The following is a 24428-nucleotide window of genomic DNA, read 5'->3' as shown; positions in this document are numbered from 1 at the left end:
ATTCATTATAAAGTCAAGAGCAACTGCAAAATGTACAGGTTTATCATGCCAAATAGATCACTCTTTTGAAGAGCTGTATACCGTAGCTTTTTGGCAATGGTATATTTGCAGATCTTTGAAGCTGATGCTGTGCGGTATGATATGTTGGAACCTAGCATGAACTTCAGTGCAAGATGCTTTTAATAGTTTCCATAAAAAACTCTGTCTTAAAATCTGACAGAAAATCCAAAGAGATTCTGGCTGTATGTAAAGTATACCAGCAGAAAGACATAATCAATACCCCACTGCATGATAACAGTGATGTTATGGATGACACTGCCAGTAAAGCAGAGTTACTAAACACAGTTTTCTGAAATGCCTTCATCAAAGAATATGAAGTTAATATTCCTGAATTTGCTGAATTTGAATGAAGAGTGACTGCCAACATGAGTAACTTAGAAGTAGATATCATCAGTGCACCTTAAATTACTTAATAAAGGCAAGGCCTCCATTCCAGATTGTATTCCAATCAGGTTCTTCTAGAGTATGCTGATATAATAGCTTCACATGTAGCAATCATGTACCATTGCTTGCTCATTGAAAGAAGCACTTGCAACCTATGTCCTCAATTATTTGCTATATGTATTCCAATCTCTGTCTTCCTCTACAGTTTTTGCCCTCTACAGCTCCTTCTAGTACCAAGGAACTCATTCCCTGCTGATGATGAATTATTCTCAGGTTATCAGCTGAATGGTGGCGTCATCTTGTCGCAACATTTCAATGAGTTTTGTACCCATCATCTTCTGGCCAGAAGATGATGGGTACGAAACTCATTGAAATCTTGTGACAAGACAACACCACCATTCGGGTGATAACCTGAGAAGAATTCATCAGTGGAATACGCTGAGAAAGACTGCAGTCTCATTCCCTGATGTCTTAACAGATGCCCTATCATCCTGTCCCTTCTCCTTGTCAGTGTTTTACACATATTCCTTTCCTCTCCAATTCTGTGCAGAACCTCCTCATTCCTTATCTTATCAGTCTATCTAATTTTCAACATTTGCCTGTAGCACACGTCTCAAATGCTTCGATTCAATTCTGTTCTGGTTTTCCGACAGTCCATGTTTCACTACCATATGTATATTCTCAGAAAATTCTTCCTCCAATTAAGGGCTATGTTTGATACTAGTAGACTTCTCTTGCCCAGAAATGCCCCTTTTACCAGGGCTAGTCTGCTTGTGATGTCCTCCTTGCTCCATCCGTCATTGGTTATTTTGCTGCCCAGGTAGCAGAATTCCTTAACTTCATCTATTTCACGACCATCAATGCTGATGCTAAGTTTCTCACTGTTATCATTTCTGCTATTCATTACTTTCAGCTTACTTTGATTAACTCTCAATCCATATTCTGTACTCAGGATAGCGATGTCATCAGCAAACCGTATCACTGATATTCTTTCACCTTGAATTTTAATTCGACTCATGAAGCTTTCTTTTATTTCCATCATTGCTTCTTCAATGTACAGACTGAACAGTAGGGGGGAAAGGCAACATCCCTGTCTTACACCCATTTTAATCCAAGTACTTCATTCTTGGTCGTTCAGTCCTATTTTTTCTTGGCTCTTGTACATATTGTATATTACACGTCTCTCCCTATGGCTTACCCCTATTTTTCTCAGAATTTCGAACATCATGCACCATTTTACAGTGTTGAACACTTTTTCCTGGTCAACAAATCCTAAGAATGTTTCTTGATTTTTCTTTAGCCTTGTTTCCATTATCAACTGCAATGTCAGAATTGCCGCTCTGGTGTCTTTACCTTTTCTAAAGACAAATTGATTGTCATCTAGCACATCCTCAATATTCTTTTCCATTCATCTGTATATTATTCTTGCCAGCAGCTTGGATGCATGAGCTGTTAAGCTGATTGTGCAATAATTCTCGCACTTGGGATGATATTTTTCCAAAGTCAAATGGTATGTCCCCAGACTCGTACATCCCACACACCAATGTGAATAGTCATTTTTTTGCCACTTCTCCCAATGATTTTAGAAATTCTGAAGGAATGTTATCTATCACTTCTGCCTTATTTGATCTGAACTCTTCCAAAGCACTCTTAAATTCTGATTCTAATATTGGATCCCCTACCTCTTCTAAACCTACTACTGTTTCTTCTTCTATCACATCTGACAAATCTACCCCTCATAAAGGCCTTCAGTGTACTCTTTCCACCTATCCACTCTCCTCTGCATTTAACAGTGGAAATCCCGTTGCACTTTTAATGTTACCACCCTTACTTTATGTTTCACTGAAGGTTGTTTTGAGTGTCCCGTATGCTGAGTCAGTCCTTCCGACAATCATTTCTTTTTTTCTTTTTCGATGTCTTCACATTTTTCATGCAGCCATTTCATCTTAGTTCCCCTGCACTTCCTATATATTTCCTTCCTCAGTGACTCTTATTTCTGTATTCCTCAATTTTCCTGAACATTTTTGTATTTCCTTCTCTCATCGATCAACAGACGTATTTCTGTTACCCATGGTTTCTTTGCAGTTAACCTCTTTGTACCTACTTTTTTCTTTCCAACTTCTTTGACTGCCATTTTTAGAGATGTCCATTCCTCTTCAAATGCACTGCCTACTGAGCTATTCCTTACTGCTGTATCTATAGCCTTATAAAACTTCAAGCATGTCTCATCATCACTTAGTGCTTCTGTATCCCACTTCTTTGCATATTGATTCTTCCTGGCTAATCTCTTGAACTTCAGATAATTCTTCATCACTACTACTTGGGATCGGAGTCTATATCTGCTCCTGGGTATGCCTTACAGTCCGGTATCTGATTTTGGAATCTCTTGTCTGACCATGATGTAATTTAACTGAAATCTTCCCATATCACCCAATCTTTTCCAAGTCTACCTCTTCTTCTAGTGATTCTTGAACAGAGTATTTGCTATTACTAGCTGAAATTTATTACAGACCTCAGTTAGTCTTCTCCTCTCTCATTCCTTGTCCCAAGCCCATAATCTCCTGTAACTTTTTCTTCTGCTCTTTCCGCTACAACTGCATTCCAGTCCCCCATGAATATTAGATTTTCATCTCCCTTTATGGACTGTATTACCCTTTAAATATTCCCATGTACTTTCTCTACCTCTTCATCTTCAGCTTGTGATGTGACCTAAATTATTGTTGTTGGTTTGTGTCGATCCTGACAAGAACAACCCTATCACTGACCTGTTCACTGTAACAAACACTCTGCCTTACCTTCCTATTCATAATGTATCCTACACCCATTATACCATTTGCTGTTGCTGTCGATATTACCCTATACTCATCTGACCCGTTATCCTTTCATTGATTATTCAGTCTTTTTCTTGTGGTCACCTCCCCCTTGGCACTATCCTCACAGAGATCCAAATGGGGTACTATTCTAGAATCTTTTGCCAATGGAGAGATCATCATGACATTTTTTCAATTACAGGCCACATGTCCTGTGGACACATGTTATGTGGCTTTAATGCAGTGGTTTCCATTGCCTTCTGCATCCTCATGCCATTGATCATCCATCTTTAGGGGCAGTTTCTCACCCCAAGGACAGGAAAGTACCCTGAACTTCTGTCCACTCCTTTGCCCTCTTTGAGCAGGCCATTGGAGGAATGAGGGTGACTTCTTATGCCTGAAGTCTTCGGCCACCAAATGCTGATTATTAATCAAAATTGGAGTGGTGGCAGGTTTCCAACCCGGGACCAAGGATATTTTGATTACTAATCAAAGACGCTATCCCTAGATCACGGGTGCATTTATTCATGCCTAAGGACTGGTAAGTTGCACAATTCACACCAAGACCAAAGAAAAAAACAGGTATAATCCACTGAATTACAGATCTATATTGCTAACATTTATTTGATTTGGATTTTAGACCATGTACTGTGTTTGAACATTATGAGTAGCTCAAAGAGGATGATTTATTGAAAGACAGCCAAGATGGTTTCAGAAAATGTTGTTCTTGTGAAACTTAATTAGCTCTTTATTCTTGTAAAGTAATGAGTGCTGTCGACAGTGGATGTCAAACTGATTCCATATTTTTATATTTCCAAAAGGCTTTTGACATTGCTACTCACAAGCAACTTCTAATCTAATTGTGCGCCTATGGGGTATCATCTCAGGTGTGTAACTGGATTCATGATTTTATGTCAGAAAGATCACAGTTCATAGTAACTGACAGAAAGTCATTGAGTAAAATGGAAGTGATATCTGGTGTTCCCCAAGGAAGTGTTAGAGGCCCTTTGCTGTTCCAATCTACAGATGCTATGTAGGAGACAATTTAAGCAGCCCTCTTAGATTGTTTACAGATGATGCTGCCATTTACCATCTTATATGGTCATCAGATGATCAAAACAAATTGCAAAATGATTTAGACAAGGTATTTATATGTTGCAGAAACTTGCAATTGACTCTAAATAATGAAAAGTGTGCAGTCATCCATATCCATAGTAAAAGGAATCCAATAATTTATGGTTTTCAAATAAAACACACAAATTCAAGTAAAATACTTAGGGATTACAATTATGAATAATTTATATTGAAATAATCACATAGATAATGTTGTGGGGAAAGCAAACAAAAGATTGTGATTTATTGGCAGAACACATAGAAAATGCAACAGGTCTGCTAAAGAGACTGCTTGCACTACACATGTCTGCCATTTTATGGATTATTGCTGTGCAGTGAAGGACCCACATCAGATAGGATAAACGGAGGACATCAAAAAGCACTAGGATCTCCTCATGAAATTTCTACCACCAATTTTGTCCTCGGAGTGTGAAAATATTTTGCTGGCGCTCTCCTACATAGGGAGGAATGAATATGATAACAAAATAAGAGAAATCAGAGCTTTCACAGAAATATTTAAGTGTTCATTTTTTCCACCCGCTGTTTGATAGTATGAACCCTCTGTCTGGCACTTCATTGTGAACTACAAACTAATCATGGAGATGTAGATGAGAGAGGTCTTACGGTACGTAGCCTGACTTTCTCTCCTTCATTCTTTCCTTTTGGTATTGTCAAACCCATTCAACTCATTGTTTATCACTGTGTCATTCCAAAGCTCTTACTTTTGTAACTCCTCCTTCATCCGGTGATCTATGGAAAATGTTTGTAATACCTTTGATTTGTATCTCAACCAGTCTGATTATGCAATTTATTACAATTACTGATCTGACATTTATACCACCAACTTTCCAGAGCCACCTGATCCACCTATTGATGTGAAAGTGATTGAGGTGAACAGCAGATCAATTCATTTGGCATGGCGTCCCCCATTTGATGGACACAGCTCCCTGACTGGCTACCTGATCCAGTACAAGCAGGCTACAAATCCCATAAGTGATTGGCAACATACAGCAACTGTCAATGTCTCGGTTCCAGTTGTGGGAGCTGACATAACAAGTAAGAAGTGAGTACTCTGTAACATAAATGTGTATCTGGCCATCTCAAAGAAATAAAATTTAATTTTTAGTTAAATATTACCTGCCATAAGTGTAAATAGTAGAAGGAGGACACAACCCATAATATGCCTACAAGCTACAATGTTCTGGTCAATTACTTTGTGCTGGCACTGCATCTTGACTGAGGTTATGGATGAGGAAACAAATAAGACTGGGATGGAGGGCTGGTGCAGGATGGTAGATGGCTGGGAGGGAAAAGCAGCAGGCACATGAGACAGGAATGTGGCACAGATGAGCTCATTATGGCACAGGCAGAGTGAGTTGTGTGCAGCACACAGTGACATGGATGAAGGGATTGGGAGGAGCAGATAGAACAGAAGGAGAATGAACTTGTGGAGAGGAGGTTGTAAGAGCAGGTGAGTGAAGTGGGGGACACTGGGGCAGGGGTGAAGATGGATGTTGGGCAGGACCTAGCAAGTGTTGAGGCTAGGAGGTTTGTAAGATTGATGTATGCGCTGTAAGGACAAATCTCATCTTTGTAATTGAGAGAAGCTGGTTTCGGGGGGAAGGTGCCAAATGGTACAGGTTATGAAGTAACCATTGAATCTGTGCACAGAGTGGGGGAGGGGGGGGGGGCATTGCTGTTCACAATTCTGTGACTGAAGACATGTACACAGCATCTGTGCCAGAGCCAGGGGTGGCAGCCAAAGATGCGAGGAGGCAGCCAAAGGCACGAAGAGTTCCCAATCCACCCAGACCGGCTTGTATCAATGAAAGTGAGTGGGACAAGGGCAGTCCTGCTACCTGTGGACCCAGGGATGAGTGGTAGGCAGGAAAGGTAATGGTCATGGTCGTGTGGCTGCGTGGTAGGGAATCTCGGCACCATTTGCTACTATTCTGTAAGAGCTTAAAGAAGAGCCTCCTTGGCTGGAAAAGAAAATCTTCTAAGTACTTGCGCATCTGTGTCTTCAACATTTGGATAGGGCATTCCACTTCACTGTTCAACTGCTAATGAAAGGGAGGTGCTGATGGAAGGGAGATGCCTTCACACAAAAGTCCTTGAAAGATTGCACCATAAACTGAGGTCTATTGATGTATGTATGAGGAATGAACCAACAAATGAAAATTTGTACCAAGGCCAGGATTCAAACCCGGGTCTTTGTCTCATTAGGCATATGTGCTAACCACTACATCACTCTGGCATGTCTCAGCCCATTTGATATCCCAACTGATCTGAGGCATGAATGGGAATTTGAAGTAAGGTGGGAGGCATGCTAGGGTAGGCCAGGGAGTCATGCAAAGCCACTTTGCCAGGATGATGTTTTGATTAGTGCATCTGCCTAGTGAACAGAAGACCTGAGTTAGAGTCCCAGCCTTGGTACAAATTTTCAATTGTTGCTTCAGTCTATATGTATACATCACAGATGTTTGAAGCTTGAAAAGCCTGTGGAACTATATAGTTTCAGTTGATTAAAGTATCTACCTGGGAAATACCAAGTGGGAAGAGGCATGAATGAGCATTTGGATTGAGAATGGAGGCATGCTAGATTAGTTTGTGCAGTTGTGCAAACCCATGCCATGGTGGCATACTGGTTAGCACATCTGCCTAGTCAGCAGGTACCTGGCTTCAAATCCTGGCCTTGATAGAAATTTACATTCATCACTTCAGCCTGCATATATAGATCATAGATGTTTGAGACCTGAAACGGTATGTGGAACCACATAGCTTCAGCTGAGGACCAGTGTCCAAAACCACAGAGCAAGGCAGGCCTTTATGGAGAATATCTTCAAGAGAACCTTGACAGTCACATCTGCTGTCTCAGATAGACAATGAGTGACATAAGGAAAATGAGAAAAAGCATCAATTGCCAATACCCAGTAAGTGTCTAAAAAGGCCTGGTGGCCTTGAACACTTGCGGCAGGCTGGGACAAGGTGTCCCATCTCCTGATTGATGTCCAGGCAAAATGCATTGCGGTGCACCACCAGTTTTGTGCAAGAGATCCCCCACTGATCCGGATATAATAGGTGCATGGCCGCCGGAACCACAACATGGGGAGTAAACCTGTCTGTTGACTGGAGAATAATGCCATCCAAGAGGGAGAGGGGATGGCGCAACATATAAAAATTCAAGAGCAATTCTGATGCCAAGTCCAGTGGCCATGTTGTGTCATGCATATGACCTGCCAGAGCACTGGATCTACAGCCACAGCAGAGGTAATACAGATACTGGTGATGGGGAAGCCATTCATTATAGACCTTTCCTCTGTATCAAGTTGAAAACAAAGCAGTTCCCCCTGTGAAAAATGAGGGGCAGGGCCCATGAGAAGCCAGGACAGAGCACCCATATTCACGTATTGCAGGACTAGATAAGTGCCGATTTGAAATGAAGACATGACACAAAGGAAATGCTATCCTTAAACCACTCAAAAGCTGCAGACCAAACAAAAGGAGCACTTTTCCAAAGCAACAGATGCAGGGGGTGGGTATTAGTACCCACTCAGGGAATAGACTTGTGCTGAGAAATGGCTGAAGTTATGGTAGATTAGATCTGTGGAACAAAGCCATAAAGGCAGTGACATGTTGTTCCATGAGGTGCCTGCCCTGCATGAAATGAAAAGGGATGCCACCCAGTAGATTGTTTTGTGGAACACAGTTTAATTATTGCTAACACTTGATTTAAGACTGAGGAAGGTTGTGCACTGGTTAGCACACTGGACTCACATTCGAGAGGATGACTGCAAACCTGTGTGCGGCCATCCAGATTTAGGTTTTCCATAATTTCTCAAAATCATTCTATTCACATGCTGGGATGGTTCCTTTGAAAGGGCATGGCTGATTTCCTTCCCCATCTTCGACACCAACTGAGCTTGTTCTCTGTCTCTAACAAAGCTTTTTGCAAATGATGCAGTTATCTATAATGAAGTACTATGTGAAAGAAGCTGCAAAATATTCAATCAGATCTTGATAAGATTTCAATGTCATACAAAGATTGGCAACTTGCTCTCAATGTTCAGAAATGTAAAATTTTGCCCTCCACAAAACGAAAACATTTAGTATCCTATAAGTATAATATCAATGAGCCACTGTTGGAATCAACCAACTCATACAAATACCTGGCTGTGTAACACTCTGTAGTGATATGAAATGGAATGATCACAAAGGCTCAGTTGTGGGCAAAGCATGTGGTAGACTTTAGTTTATTGGTAGAATACAGGGCAAGTGCAGTCAGTCTAAAAAGGAGATTGCTTAAAAATCACTCATGTGACTGGTTCTGGAATATTGCTCAAGTGTGTGGGACCATTACTAGATATGGCTAACAGGGGATATGGAACATATACAGCAAAGGGCAGCACAAATGGTCATAGGTTTGTTTAGTCCATGGGAGAGTGTCACAGAGATACTGAACTGGAAGACTCTCGAAGATAGATGTAAGCTATCCCAAAAAATGTCTATTAACAAAGTTTCAAGAACCAGCTTTAAATGAGCAGTCCAGGAATACACTACAACCCCCTATGTGTCACTCATGTAGGGATTGTGAGGATAAGAGGCTTTCAAACAATCATTCTTCTCACGCTCCATATGTGAATAGTATGGGAAGAACCCTAATAACTGGTACAATGAGATGTTACATCTGCCATGCACCTCACAGTGGTTTGCAGAGTATAGATGTGGATGTAGATGACATTGGTGTCAATGGGACATTAAACCCAATCTTCCTTCCTTCTCCCAACACTTCCTTTAAGAGTTATTAAATGAAGTTTATACATGAAAGAGATCTGGAGCCATCAGATAGTATGAGAAAGGTTACATAATGATAAGATGGAGAGTTTTAAACCATATTTTAATGTGCATAATATTTCCAGTGCTTATGAACTGCACATTAAAACTGAAGCAATTGTAGAAAGGTAAGAGGTTAAGGACAAGGACGTGGGACCTGAATAAATTAAAAGAATCAGAGGTTGTTGAAAATTTTATAGGCAGAAGTCAGCAATTATTGAATAAAACACGGAAGCAAAATAAAAAAAGAAGCTGAATGGATAGCTTTCGGAGAAGAAATAGTGGAGGCAGCAGAGGATCAAATAGGCAAAATGACTAAGCCTGGTAGAAGTCCTTGGATAATACAAAATATGTTGAATATTGAATTCATTTGATGGTAGGAAAATATAAAGATGCAGCAGTTGAAGCAGGCAACAGAGGATACAGGGGTCCAAAAAATGACACTGACGGAAAGTTCAAAATGGGAGAGTGGGACTGTCCAGAAGAGAGTTGCAGAGCTGTAAAAGTATGCATAACTATGGGAAATATAGGAGAAACCTATAACAAAATTAAAGACATCTTTGGAGAAGAAAGAAAAACCTGTAATAATATCAAGAGTTCAGGAGGCAAGCCACCGCTAAGCAAAAAAGGAATAGCTCAACGATGGAAAGAATATATAGAACGGCTGTGCAATGGAAATTAACTTGATGATAATATTATTGAAAGGGAAGAGGAAGTAGATGAAGATGAGATGGGAGATGTGGTACTGGAAGAAGAAGTTAACAGAGTACCAAAAGACATAAGATGAAACAAGACTTCTGGAGGAGATGACATCTCCTCATCATTACTGAGATCTATGGGAGAGCCAGCCATGACAATACCATTTCGCCTTGCACAGGATGGGCTACTGGAGAACTGCAAAAATCAGCCTTTTGTCTGAAGACCACAACATGAACAATCAAAACTTTATGTCCATCCCCCATGTGGATTATGGAAAGTATGTAAAATGTGTTTACACTTGATGGTTGGGGTGTGTAGGTAGATGGATTCAGGGGGGATTCTGGGATGGGTCTCAGGAACTGAGTATATATTGGAGGCTATGCAAGACGTCATATCACTGAGGCAGGGCTCATAGGTGCAAAGCCTCAGTAATACAGATGGTAAATGCCTTCTTGGCAGGTGACCACTGCAGTTCATTGTGATAGTGATGAAGACTTTGTCTGCAGGAAGAATGATTAAATCATTTTGCACTGAACTATAGTAAGGACAGTTAACTAAAGTCAAGCTGTAGAAAGTAGTTTTAACTCACAACATCCAAAAATTAAAACAGAAAAACTGCAAACAAAGAAGTAAATCTGCCTTACCCACCAATAGTTGAAATAATTCTCTGATGACAGCAACTCAATAATTTTAATGAAAAGATGTCATTTGGGAGCAATGTTTCTTTCAACTTGAAGCTACCCAGGTATCCAGCAAAGTGAGCGAATAGTGGGACATTTGGTAGTTTTTTTTGGACGATTCACAGCCTGGAGCTATGAAGATAGTGTGTGTGACACACTGTTTCATCATGCAAAGAAATCTTTAAGAGAAGAATAAGTGGCATAACAAAGTGATGTAATATAAAATTAATCAACAGTTTAATTGGGAAAGATGAAAAATAAACTGTGCTAAATACATGTCATAAAAAATCATACTTGTGTGTAAAACTGATGCAGTTATTTCAAACACTGTGCTGTGGAAGGAGTAAGGATCATGTATAGCCCATGAAAATGCTGAGTTTATAACAACTGTATTGAATTCATGTTTCCTAAGTACAGGGCCTGTTATTTTAAATATTATACAAGGTCAGTAAATTTGCAGATGTGTCAGGGAATATTTATGAGCACAGGTTATGTGATAAACTGAATTTCAGACACTCTTTGTGTGTTGTACAGCCATACAAGGAATGCTGCAAAGCAGTTTAACATCATTTTACAATGTGGAGTATTTTTCTGTTTAAGTTTATGCAGAAACTCCAAGTAAAATAAATTGAAACATTTCAGGGTAAATGCTGTGAAGGTTGCGGTCATCAGTGACTTACACCCTGCAACCACTTACAATATACGAATGCTGGCATTAAATGACATTCAAGCCAGTGACTTCACGGAACCATTGACAGTGAAGACACAGGAAGAAGGTAAAGTGAAAATGAAATTAGTTTAATATATTTAACACTTTAGCGACTGCCCACATAGAAGAATATCGTGGTTAGGAAACCAGCTATTTATGCCTTTATTTAAAGTGTTACTGGCACATACATAATTGATAGATTTTCAATAGTAATGCATATGAAAAACGAACCAAGCTTCAATATTTGTTTTTCATATTTACTTTAGTTCTTTGATAGATTACAAATTTTAAAATATCTATGACAAAAAATGTAATTATCATTCCAAGAAAAAGTACAAGGTGACTTTTTGAACAATTTCTTCCTCTTGAACTTCCAGAATTTCTCAGTCACTCAACTAATGTGACATATTTGTAGCAAAATTACAGAAAATTGCAAAACCCATTAAAAGTGCACAAAATTATGCTAATGTGGTCACATAATGACTCAGCCATTTGCAACAGAACTGTTACATTTGCTAATGTTTCTGTGTATATAATTATAGAAATTGACAACAGAAGGGATCACCTGTCAAGGCACAGGTAGCAAGATGTCTGTATGGGTTCTCATATTAAATGTGTCCAGTTTTATAGTAGTAGGTGACTCCCACATCAAGGAAATCATGGCCTGAGCTTTACTTGGGTGCGTTTTTAACACAAAATTTAACTCCGAAGTGTTAAACAGGTTTCAATTAATAGTTAGATTTCAGTTACTGTGATTTTAAAAAATACACTAAAGATTGTTAATTGACGATATTTCTGTTTATTTATCAACAGCTCCAGTTGGGCCTCCACTGGATGTGCAGGCAGCAACCACTGATTTGGATGAAGTGCTTGTTACATGGAAGGTTGGTTTTTATGAATGTATCACTCCACACTGTTCCACTTATTTGTTGCAGTACATAAGTTGAGATGCAGTTTTTTGTGTGCCTCTAGTTTTTGTTTTAATTTATGTTGTTTGACTTTTGTCTAATACCAAACCAGCATATAACATATTTCTTGTATATTATTAATAATTTATTTGGTGATCTCTTTCAATTTTTGTTTGTATTTGCAAAACCATTCTTAAGAACAGTTGGAATAAATAGACACTTAATCTTGACGGTCCATAATGAATGCCCCCTTCCTTCATAGAAAACTCTAAACCAGAATTCATGTGGGAAAAAAAAAAAAGTAATTTGTTGTTGAAATTAATAATGATATTGTGCTTATATTGGAGCAAGTGTGTGTAATATGGCATTTGTATTTAGCTCTTATCAGTGTCATATTACACATATAATGTTGGATCTTTACTATTAACTACTCTGATCACCCCACCATCTTTAGACTGTCTTCTCTTTTATAGTTCTGTCATCTGTGCCTGGTTGTGTGTTATGTCAGTGACATAATGGTGTTCACTACAGATAGGTACATCTTGTTTTAGTAATTTTTATTTATGCTCTATTGTTTGGTTCTTCATTATTAGCCAAAAGATGGCAGTATCTAAAATATGTACATAGAACACACATGTGCCATACATTAAAGTTTAACTTATATTGTTGTAGATAGGATATGGAAGGAAGCCTTCACATACCCAAAGTCTTAACTGGAGAAAACATGGTCAGTGGATAATCCAGGCAGTAATCAACACCAAAGCTGGTGACCTGTATTAAACAGCAGGCTGTACTCCACCAGTCGAACCTTTGGGTAAGTGGTGACTGCATTCCATATTCTACACAATTTTGGCACATGTTTGTTCTCTGCTAGATTCACATTCATTTTCTGGTGATACTATTATTACCTAAGCAAGAAGATTGCGTGGGTTTCTTATTATTGACATTGTGTCCTAAATACAAGTAATCTTGCAAATTTTATTTTTGCAGGTCACTTGATAATGGGAATTAGCCCCATGGAATGTAAAAAATGTAATGTTTTATTACGCTAATTTCAACTGAAATCAATGGTGCACTTATATTCATTGATATAATACTGTAATAATATTTTCCATTTGCTGCAGAGACTGTTTACTAAATGATTCTGCAATATAGCCCTGACTACATATTCTGTTTTTGCAGATAGATTCCATAATGCAAGACCATTAACATTAAAGAGCAACTCGTAGTGATGACAGGATGCTGGCCATGTTGTAGAATATTATGTATGCAATATCATTTATGTGTACAGTAACGTTCATAGCAATATTAAATAAGACCCATGCAACAATCACAGACAGCTCGTTGTGGAAATGTGTACACTATTTTGAAGTAATTGCAAACATATTTTACGCATTTCTTTGGAATAGCTGTATGACAACATTGAAATTTTTTATAGGATGTTAGTAATGGATTACTTAATTGTTATCCATGCAGATAATGGAAGTAATGACTTTACCAAGACATACTGAGTCATTTTACAAGAAGATCAGGTCACCAGTATTTTCAGTACAAATGCATTTCTTAACTATCTAGTAGAGAACCCAGACCTTTTAGTGTAAAATGTCATTATTTCAGCCTGGATTTTCGATTATTAGACTTTTGTAAAAGGATCTTAAGAAGAGCATGTTGTGACAGTGGTTGGGCTTGGGTATAGTATTAATAGGGACTGAAGCTACAGTGTTTAGAGTAAGCAAAGTAAGTGTCATATGGCATGGCTGGCAGGCAGACCCTGAGGAGTAAATTCAGGTACCTAACTCGATAGGTTTTTCATTCTTCATACACAATGACACCCCTCCTTCATAAAATGTGAGGATTGTATGTTAACTTTTCTATTGAGTGTAGGTGACTATAAGGGATGTGCATGTATAGCATGCTATCAAGTTTATATATCTAAAAACAAAGATGTATCTAAAACAAAGATGATGTGACTTACCAAATGAAAGTGCTGGCAGGTCGACAGACACACAAACAAACACAAACATACACACAAAATTCAAGTGGTTATTAGGCTTAACAGTCTCATCTGATAGGCAGAGCACCATTAACAATATCTCATGGGCTCATTGTACGGGATGCTGTGGAGACATCTGGAGTTTAATCCAGGATTTTGGCATAAAGTTTGATGACAGCCAAGTATTGCTGGAAAATATTTTGTCCGGTTCAAAGTCAAGCATCATAGCACAGGTACATGTTAGGGGCACAGTCACATAGATAGGTAGTATTTAGAATGACCTAGCACAAATAACTTTAGTAATAAACCACACAAATGTTAAATTTGTTTTTGGTTTTAGGCATTATAGTCAAACTGACAAATTTGAAGAAAATGTCATTGAAACTTTGACGCTCTGTCAGATTTGATTATTTCAGTGATAAAAATTTGCTGGAAAAGTAATACTTAGTTAAAAGTTTAATTTTGAAAAATATCAGCTGTAGAACTATTAGCATATCCATGCGTGCTGTAATTACGTGTTGGTGACAATAGCATCATTCCATGAACACCAAAGCTAAGTACTGTAGTAAATCGCAGTCCATATTTTGTGTAAAGTGTATTTACTAACTTTTCATCAATTTAAAGCATAGAAAATTATTAACAGAATTACTTTATGTTACTTCACGTTCTGTCACTTTATATTTGTGTTGCAAATACAACTTAACCTAATTACAGACTCTACTGGTTGAGACAGTTAAGTCACCTAAGTGGGAACATTATCTATCACAGAAAATATTACACACCTAATGTTTAGTAACTAAGTAATGTTTTCTTCTGTAAAATTGGTACCATAAGTCACTCATATTTTTATTAAATAAAACAGCAAAAAATTGCATGATCATAATTTCTTGTTGATTACTTAGCATTAAATAATCTGTCTAGGCTAAATAAGTTTCTTCACAATGGAAAAGTGTGAAAACTGCTGTATATTGTTAAGAAAATATGAACAATTTGATGACTGTGTCTTGTTTTTTGTAGTATGCTATGAAGGAATCTGACTGGATGGAAATTGGCACTGTAGTAGTTGTGCTAGTCACTCCATGATTATGGAGTACAAGCAGCTAATCATAAAACTCAAAGATGATCTAGCAGTAGCATATATAGAAGTAAAACAGTTGAGAGTGTGTAGGTAGTAACAGTAAAATTAAGACTAGATTAGTTGATTTGACTGTGGGCAAACCTGAAATATCAGCTGAATGGTTCAAATGAAGCTGCAGTTCTGCTAGCTTTGTTCTAGAGATCTCCAATACCTTCACTGATCTGTAGACTGAGACCACAGTTGTGTAGGCAATGTAAAGAGTCAGGAACACTGATAAAAGAGGGAAAAAAGTGAAAGTTGGAACTAACAGTAATGAGAAGGTTAAAAAGACCAAGAATGTTCTTTTGCTAAGAAGTAATTGTGGGAGAAGAATGTCTGAACTAAAACAGTACTCTCAGGTAGTGAATACCAAGTAATTGGGATTTTACACCAAATGCATGGCTTCGCTATTTCACCTGTTTTTAAGCTATCTGTGGAAATATATTGCTAAAGATCTTGTCGTGATTATTGGAAATAGCAGAAGAGTTTGGGCAATAAACTCAGCAAGGCAATGAAGGATGACATCACACACATTGCTGGCAAAGTTCCTCATATAAAATTTTTAAATTACATTTAATGTAAAAGCAGTGATACAACAGCTTGACTATGTAAAAGGGGAGCTTCAGGATTTGCTCAGTAGGCTGGCATGATCTCACATGGGTATGATCAATGTATCACTCTTGGCATGCTTGCAATACACACAACATAGTTTACATTTGAATGTTACTTGCACGACTAATTTGCAAAAGACTTTTGTGTAAATAGCAGAGTGCTGTTGATCCAATCCCTATGATTTCCAATATTTTCGTCTGGTCTTTTTTTCCTCATCCTTTTTTTTTTTTTTTTTTTTTTTTTTTTTTTTTTTTTTTTTTTTTTTTTTTTTTTTTTTGAGGAAATTAATAAAATATACACAGAGTGGTAATGATCAGTGGAGCAAAAATGGAAGCATGAACAGCGTGAGCAGTAAATGTCAAAATAAATTTGGATTATTGCCTTGAAACAAAAGAAACTTATAAAAAAGTAAGCTTCTCATATCACTACAAGACACTTGAACATGAGACATTATTTCTGCAGAAGTGCTATGCATAACAGAACATTATTTGAAAGTCACAGAAATCAAACAGCTGCACCTAGAGGGACATGTATTCATAGTCACATTATTGTAGACAAAATATAAGGAAAGGCGAGTGGTTGTATATACAACAATGTGAATAAAATTGCAGCTTTAGTCCTAAATCAGTAGCTTACTGCAGCAAAGAAATCTTAGTCCTTTAAATCACTAATATACTTGGAAACATACATGATAGTGTTTATAGACTGCTAAACATTGAACTTTTGCCCAAAGGCGTTTTCAGAAATGAAAACACACACATATTCACACAAGCAGGGTCACCCAAGCATACATGACTGCTGTCTCCAGCCATAATGCAAGGGTGTCACATATGCAGCAATCCAGGGTGGGGTGGGGAATGAGGAAGGATAGCAGGGTACGGGTTGGGAGAGAGAAATCAACACTATCTGACAGACCATGCAGGGACCAGATGGTCACAGGACAATGCTGCTAGGTGCAGTGTAGAGAGGCTGTGGGGGAGGGAGGGAGAGTGGGTGGGAATGGTAAAGGAGAGAAGCAGAGAAGGAGAAAAGACTGGTGAATGACTTGGCATCCTCACCCCTTTACCTCCTGCATCTCTACTCGTCACTGTTCATGCCACTTCACTATACACTAAAATCCCTCATACCCATGATCTTGGAACTGTTGAACCCTACCTTTACCAATGTCCTTCAGACTCCATACCCACTACCCATTCCTTATCCACCTTACTATTTTTCTAACCAAAAACTACTTTCCCATTGAAGGGAGGGTGTAAAAACAAATCCACAGCACAGCTATGGGCACCTGCAAGGCACCCTGCTATAGCAACCTGTCTATGGGCCATCTAGAGGAAACCTTTCTAGCCTCCCTACACCCTGAACCCCTGGTCTGGTTCAGGTTCATTGATGACATCTTCATAATCTGGACTCAGGGCCAAAACACCCTATCCTCATTCCTTCACAACCTGCACACCTTTTCTCCCAAACACTTCACCTGGTCTTCCTCAACCAACCATGTCACCTTCCTTGATGTTGATGTCCTCCTCTTCGATGGCTCCATCAACAACTCTGTCTAATCCTGTATTTTAGCAGCTGCCATCCCTTCCACACCAAAAGCAGCTTCAATACAGCCTGGCCAGCCAGGGACAGCATATTTTCAGTGACAAGAACTACTCCAAACTTAGTTCGCAAACAGATTTCCTGTGCCATATCGTCACACACTCCCAACCGTCCCACCACCCCCAAGAAACACCTACAAAGGAGCAACCCCTTCATCACCAAATACCATCCCAGAATGGAACTTAACCATATTCTTCATGAGAACTTTGATTATCAATCATCATGCTCTGAAATTAGGGACATCTTACCAAGATACTTTCCACCCCTCCTATGGTGGTGTTTTGTCGCCCGCCCAACCTCCACAACATCCTATTCCATCCCTTTGCCACTCCCAATGCCAAGACCTTGACACAGGGATTGTATTCCAGTCTGTCACAGGCTTACCATGTCTTTTCAGGCTCCTTGCTGCCTATGAAAGCAGCCATGTCATATGCCAGCTCTGCTGCAGTCAATGCACAGCTTTTTATATTGGTATGAATACCAACCAGCTGTCCACTAGGATGAATGGACACCACCCAACTGTGGCCAAAAGGAGAGTGGACCTAACTGTGGTACAACATGCAGTTGAACATAACAGCTTGAGAGATTGCAGTCATGTTAGCATGAGGTGCACTTGCTTGTGTGAATGTGTATATATTTTCCTGTCTCAAGAAGACTTTGGCTGAAAGCTCAATGTATGTTGTGCTTGTCTGCAACTCACCATCTCAAAGTTTACAGTGAGTAGCAGTCTACACTTTCCATAATAATGTTGATATTCCATCCTTGACTTTCCATTGTTAGATAGTGGTTCTAATAGTCTATATGCCCTCATCAGGGAATTTTTTAAACTCCATGAGGCAATTAAATGGAGTACTATTAAGATATAGTACAAAAATATCAGAAGCCATTGTGTGGAGTGATTTTGAAATTGATTTAGTATCTTATAGTACTGATCAAAGGCACCTACAGTTAATGATTTCCAGCTTTGCTTTGATACCTACAGCAACATTCCAAACAAGAAAAGTGGTAAAGCTAGAGTGATTGATAGGTTATTTCTTAATGCAACTCTCTCTCATGAAATAGCTGTGAACCTGATAATTAATGATTTGTCTAACTGTCATAGTCAAATACCAGTAATAAATTGTTCACATCAGTTAGGTTCAGAGAAAGGGAAGAAGTTTACCAAGGACAAATATTGGATGAGAAATCTAATTCTTCTCTAAAAATATTCTTACAATTTCATGAATCTAGTATTTCCTTACAACAGATGAGGGACAATTGTTCAGGGTTTCTCTCCTAAGAGTCAACAGGTGCTTTTCTCTTGTGTTTCAGTAGATATTTGCAATTTTGTTCTCGCAGGTGAGCTATAGTCAGTCCAAACAAATGTTGCTCATCTTGTCTTTCACACAATGCCCAGCATTGGTGGAAAGTGTTGCTTTGTTTCCCATTACAAACGAAATAATTTTTAAAGTTGAATTTTACATGCTTATTCGACAGAGTGGTCCCAAATTAGTCTAGTGAAATATTCTTTTTACCAGTATGTATTAACTGGGACAGAAAAGCATGAATAATAATGAATACTCCAGCAGCGACAGTACCGCAGGCCCCTGTTGAGTCATACAGAAATGTGGTGCTCAGTCACTGCTAGAGTCCTGATTATTTGATTATTCCTCATGTTTTACCATTCTTGTTAATACATGCAAGTAAAATGAATATCACACAAGACTGATCAGATAGTGTTCTTTGAAATGAGCACATAAAAGTCCAATTTAAAAATAATTTTGTTTGAAATCAGAAACAAACCAACACATTCCGTCAACACTGGGCGTTGCATGAAACATGTGATGAACATCATTTGTTTGGGCTGACACCAGCTACATGTTGCAAAAACAAAATTGAAAATATCTGTTGAAACACAAGAGAAATTGTACCTGATGACTCTAAGGAGAGATACCTGGTACATGGGATCAAAGTATCAGGTGCAAAGTAGAGCATGAGTTGCATTGAATGCAGAGGACTCATTTCAAAATTATTTATACAGTGCACTGTGCTACAATACACACATGCACTTCAGAGTATGCAGACTATTATCTATACAGGATGCCCAAGAGGAATGGTCAGTTTTTAAGGGTACAGGAGGAATCATCATCTGAAGCAAACAAGTCTAGTAATCATGGGCTCTAAAATGTATATCTCACAACTATTATGGTGTGCATTTGAGAGCTCATGTTTGCTAGGCAGTTTTTTCTCATTTGATCCACACTACCTCCTCCCAAGATATGGAAAGCAAAGAGCTTGTGGTACAAGAGATTTATCTCACAATATTGAAAATGAAGATGTCCTCACAGCTCTTAAGGTAAGCATTTCAAGTCCACATTTATTAGGTTTTTTTGTTTCAAATAATTTTTCGGGTCATATTCCTGAATATTGACCATTCCTCAAAGGACATCCTTATTCGTATGTATATCACAGTTCATTTGAAACAGACTTATTATTTCCATTAATAACATCACAAAACACATTTTGTGGTGTGTCTGTGTAAGCACTGATCCAACATATGTAAGTATGGTACAGATGAAGTAATAAGCAAAACAAGCTTTGTCATTTTTATGTAAAAATGGAAATACCATTAACACCAATTGACTCTGTGAGAAACTGCGTATGTTGCATTGATAAGATAGAAAAATTGTTTGTACTCTGTAATTAAGATGGTCATCATAGAGCAAAATTAATTACCCAGAATAAAACATTGTGGTCCGTAAATGGAATAAATTTATAGACAAGCCATTCCTGGATCCGTGTGGAGTGACTATGTTGCAATATGTTTGTTCAACTATCTTCTTGCCTATCTTGAAGTCTCTTCTTAGAGCTTCTTTTCAGTAGATGAGCAATTTTAAAAAGAATTAGGAGGAGGAGTTTTTGAATGGAAAATTTAATTATAATTTGACTTTCCACAGCCTCCTATACCAGATTCTTGGAATGGAGACATCTTGGGCTACATTGTCCACTGGAACATTCATGGTTCTCCTGTACTTGTGAATAACACTACAAACAAACATATTGTAAGTAATATATGACAGTCTCTTCATACAACAAGAATTAATGTTTAACATTTTTTTCATATTTTCTTTTGAAACTTTTCGCAGGTCAGAGGTTCAGCAAGTACAGAGTTACGCCTGAAACATTTGAAGAAGTTCACCCGATATAACATATATGTGCAGGCTTTCAATGCTGTAGGATCAGGACCTAAATCTGCACCTGTTGCTGTCACAACTCCTGAAGGAGGTCATTAGTTTGCATTAAGTTTCCAAACCATTTGTTTAGAACAGTCTTATATCTATCATGCTGTAGTGTACACTCAAAGTGAACAAATGAATGTATCATGTAAAAAAAAAAAAGTTTGGCAAACACAAAGTGCTGGCATACTGTAGCTGTGAGTGTGTGTGTATGTGCGCTATGAGGACAATGGATGTTTATAATCGAAGAGAGTGCAATTATTTCTGGTTTATGTGTCTATCCACTGATAAACACCTCCTTAAGCCATTCCTTGTTTGTTTCCCATCGAGGGTTTTTCATTATTTTATTAAACCCACCATCAAATATAAGCCAAGAAGAAGTAAATCTATTGCTTTCTGAAACATGAGCTCCTTCATTTCATTGGAGATGGAAAGGTAGAGGAATTTAACCTAATCAATGATGTATTATTTCATCCAGGTCAAGCAAGACACAACAGGAGATAATAAGTGGAAAATGCAGACAGAGACATTGTCATGCAGGTATACTGCTGGTTTCATGTCAGTAGGACACCACACTGTCTTAGAACTGCATATGAATACCAGTATACTTTTGAAGAGAACTTTACAGTTGCAGAAGCTTCATTTTTACATTGATAATGATAGAGAGAATGTCCATGCTAGAAATAAAATTTCATTTGCTGATGACACCTGCATTTTGGCCTTGCACGTATCGAATGCTACCTCTCCCAACATCCTTCTGCCTCCAAACCCACGATATCATTTCTCTTACAACTTACTAAATTCATCGTAACACAAAAATACTACTCCTTTGAGGGGAAAGTATACAACCAAATTCACAGAACAGCCATGGGGCACCCACATGGCATCATCCAATGCCAACCTGTTTTTGGGTCATCTAGAGGAAACATTCCAAGCCTCACAAAACCCAAATTCCTGATATGGTTCAGATTCATGGTGATTGCTACATCATCTGCACTCAGGGCCAGACACCCTATCCTCATTCTTCACGAACTCAGCACCATTTCTTCCACCTGCTTCACCTGATCCTCCTCAACCCAGTGTGCCACCTTCCTGAATGATAGCTCCATCATATTAAATCCACTAGCCACCAGCAGCACCTGCATTTTGACAGCTGCCATCCCTTCCACAACAAAAATCGGTCCCATACAGCCTGGCCTGTCGGGAATGGCATATCTCCAGTGACAAGAACTCCTTTTCCCAGTATGCTGAATGTCTCACAAAGGCCTTCACAGACAGGCACTCTCCCCAGACCTAGTCTGCAAACAGATATCCTCACATATCTCCAATCCTCCAACCACCCCAAAGGACCAGCTACAAATGAGTGTCCCATTTGTTACTCATTACCACTCTGGAATGGAAGAATTGAACCATATCCTTCATCAGGACTTTGGTTATCTCTCACCATGCCCTGAAATGAGTGGGACTATACCCTAATCCTTTCCACATCTCCTACAGTAGCGTTCCATTACCCACCCAACCTCCACAACATCCAAGTTCATCCCTATGCCACTCCCACTCCCAACCCCTTGCCACAAGGCAAGACTCAGGTGCAAGACCTGCCCAGTCCACCCAAATGGTACTTCCTACTCCAGCCCTGTTGCAAGTGCGAGTTATGGATTCTAATGCAAAGAGTGCTACATCGGCAGATGCAGCTTCAGTCATGCACACAGACGACATGATCTATAACTCAGTGAGTATGGTCAGCAGGGGTATGCTCCCACACACAGTAGCATGAGCTTCAGATGTAGGGGGAAGGCCACTGATGTAGTCTGGCTGTTTCCTGGTGGTACTTGCCCTGTGCATTGTCAGTGTGAATCAAAGCTGCGCGGCGGGCAAAACACCTGTCTTTCATGCAAATGGCGCAGTTACTAGCTACATTGGTGTCTCAGAGACCTACAATCACAGCTGTGGTCAGTGAAAGTCTGGCATTCCAGAAGGTGTTAATCCTGGCTGGAAACCAGACAGATATGGAGGTGGACGTCACCCTGAAGAAGACCTCTGCAAAGAAGCCTGCTGCCTCTAAAAGTAAGGCACCTAAGGTGCACACAAAGAAGAAGTTCTCTTCTGTGGGTACAAAGGCCGCCAAGAACGACCTCCCCACCAAAGATGGTTTCCAAATGACAAACAGGAAGCACACTGCCAGGGCAGCTGCGCTCACACAGGCACAGCCATTACAGACTGCAAACAGGTATGTCACATTCACTGACATGCCAACCGATGACATCAATGCACAACGGAGTAGACCAAAGATGACCACACTTCTTCCCATTGTTATACAATGGTCAAGTGATTTTAATAACTTTCTACAGCTCTTAAATAGTGTGGTCTAGTCTAAGTCTTCTGTTATGATTAAAACAGCAGGCTGTGACACTTTAAAAATCATATTAAAATCACGTGAGGATTACGATGTGGTTACAGGTGTGGCTAAGACCCAAGTTCTGCCGTACTATACCCAATCATCTGAACTGCTCAAGTAGTCTTCAGCAAGCTACCTTTTTAAATGGACGCAGTACACCTCAAAGAGGAGCTGGAGGAATTAGGTTTCAGCATCCGAGCGGTTTCCCACATGAAAAATGCCTTACACCAATAAACAGACCTCACTGTTTATGGTTATCCTGATTGATAACGTAGAAAATTCCAGCTGAAAAGCATCATGAATGTCACTGGAATACAGGTCAAAAAATTTCGCAGCAAGTGTCAGAGGGCACAACGTTTTTAGTGCCGAGGCTTGAATCATGTAGCTAGGTTCTACACTATGCTGCCCAAAGGCATAAAATGCGCTGGGTCACATAAAATTTTGAGTGCAAAGCAAAGCCAGAGGAAACGTCCCAGTGCTCAGTGCTGCAATTTCCCCCAAAAGCATGTTGCTAGCTACCACAGGTGTAACACCTTCCGAAAGGCAGACACTAAGCAGTGTGCCAATAACACCCCAGCCAGACATGTTACTCCTGGCCCTAGTTTTAGTAATGTCACGAGGGGAAAGAGCCCCCCCCCCCGAGGCTGCACCAGTACAGCCTCATGTGGAAAAGCATGCAAATGGTCATTGCTCGGGTGCTGATGTAAATCACGCTGGCCAGTGGGCTGAAACGATCACAGCAGACTCCTTCGCAAAGGAAGTTGTTAGCGAGTGCAGACCAAATAGGGAGCACCTGGCTGCCTCCACTGCTAATGAAGTCACCAATAGGCATGGACCAAATAGGGAATGCCCAACTGGCCAATATGCCATGGTAGATGTTTACGGGAATGGATCAGAGAGAAACACCCGTGAAATGTAAACACCTCTGCAAACGAGGACAGTGCTACAAACTATGATGACTTAAGAGATGGGCTTCACTCTCTCATTAAAACAGTCAAATAGTTGCTCCAGAGTCTTCCCACCATCCTTGTGATGGCAGTGCAGTTGGCCCTCATGGCCAACAGGCAACACAGTTGCAGCATCCCTAATACAGTGTATGGTTTAACTGTATGCATGTGGAATGCATACAGCAAATGTCCTCAGGTACAAGAGTACCGACATTTCTTTCGTGATGAGGCAGTTGACATCTGCCTCATCTTGGAAAACTTAAAACCTGGTGTCCATGCACGGGCAGCAAATTTCATTTGTCACCACACTGATAGGCCTACAGCGGATGGTGGCACTGCCATCTATGTTAA

The 24428-nt window shown here is 39.4% G+C and overlaps 1 protein-coding gene across 1 annotated transcript in view; it reads left to right on the top strand.

Moving 5' to 3' along the window:
* Window positions 1-24428, top strand: part of LOC124596941 (Down syndrome cell adhesion molecule-like protein Dscam2) — a 348091-nt gene that overhangs the window by 168347 nt on the left and 155316 nt on the right. The window contains exons 13-17 of the mRNA XM_047135906.1: window positions 5220-5430; window positions 11222-11355; window positions 12102-12172; window positions 20454-20558; window positions 20643-20781. Coding sequence (XP_046991862.1) covers window positions 5220-5430; window positions 11222-11355; window positions 12102-12172; window positions 20454-20558; window positions 20643-20781 — 660 coding nt within the window. The remainder of the gene's footprint in view (window positions 1-5219; window positions 5431-11221; window positions 11356-12101; window positions 12173-20453; window positions 20559-20642; window positions 20782-24428) is intronic.

Source organism: Schistocerca americana, chromosome 1 (genome assembly GCF_021461395.2).
Source record: "Schistocerca americana isolate TAMUIC-IGC-003095 chromosome 1, iqSchAmer2.1, whole genome shotgun sequence".
Lineage (NCBI taxonomy): Eukaryota > Metazoa > Arthropoda > Insecta > Orthoptera > Acrididae > Schistocerca > Schistocerca americana.
This window is presented reverse-complemented; position numbering and strand designations above follow the sequence as displayed.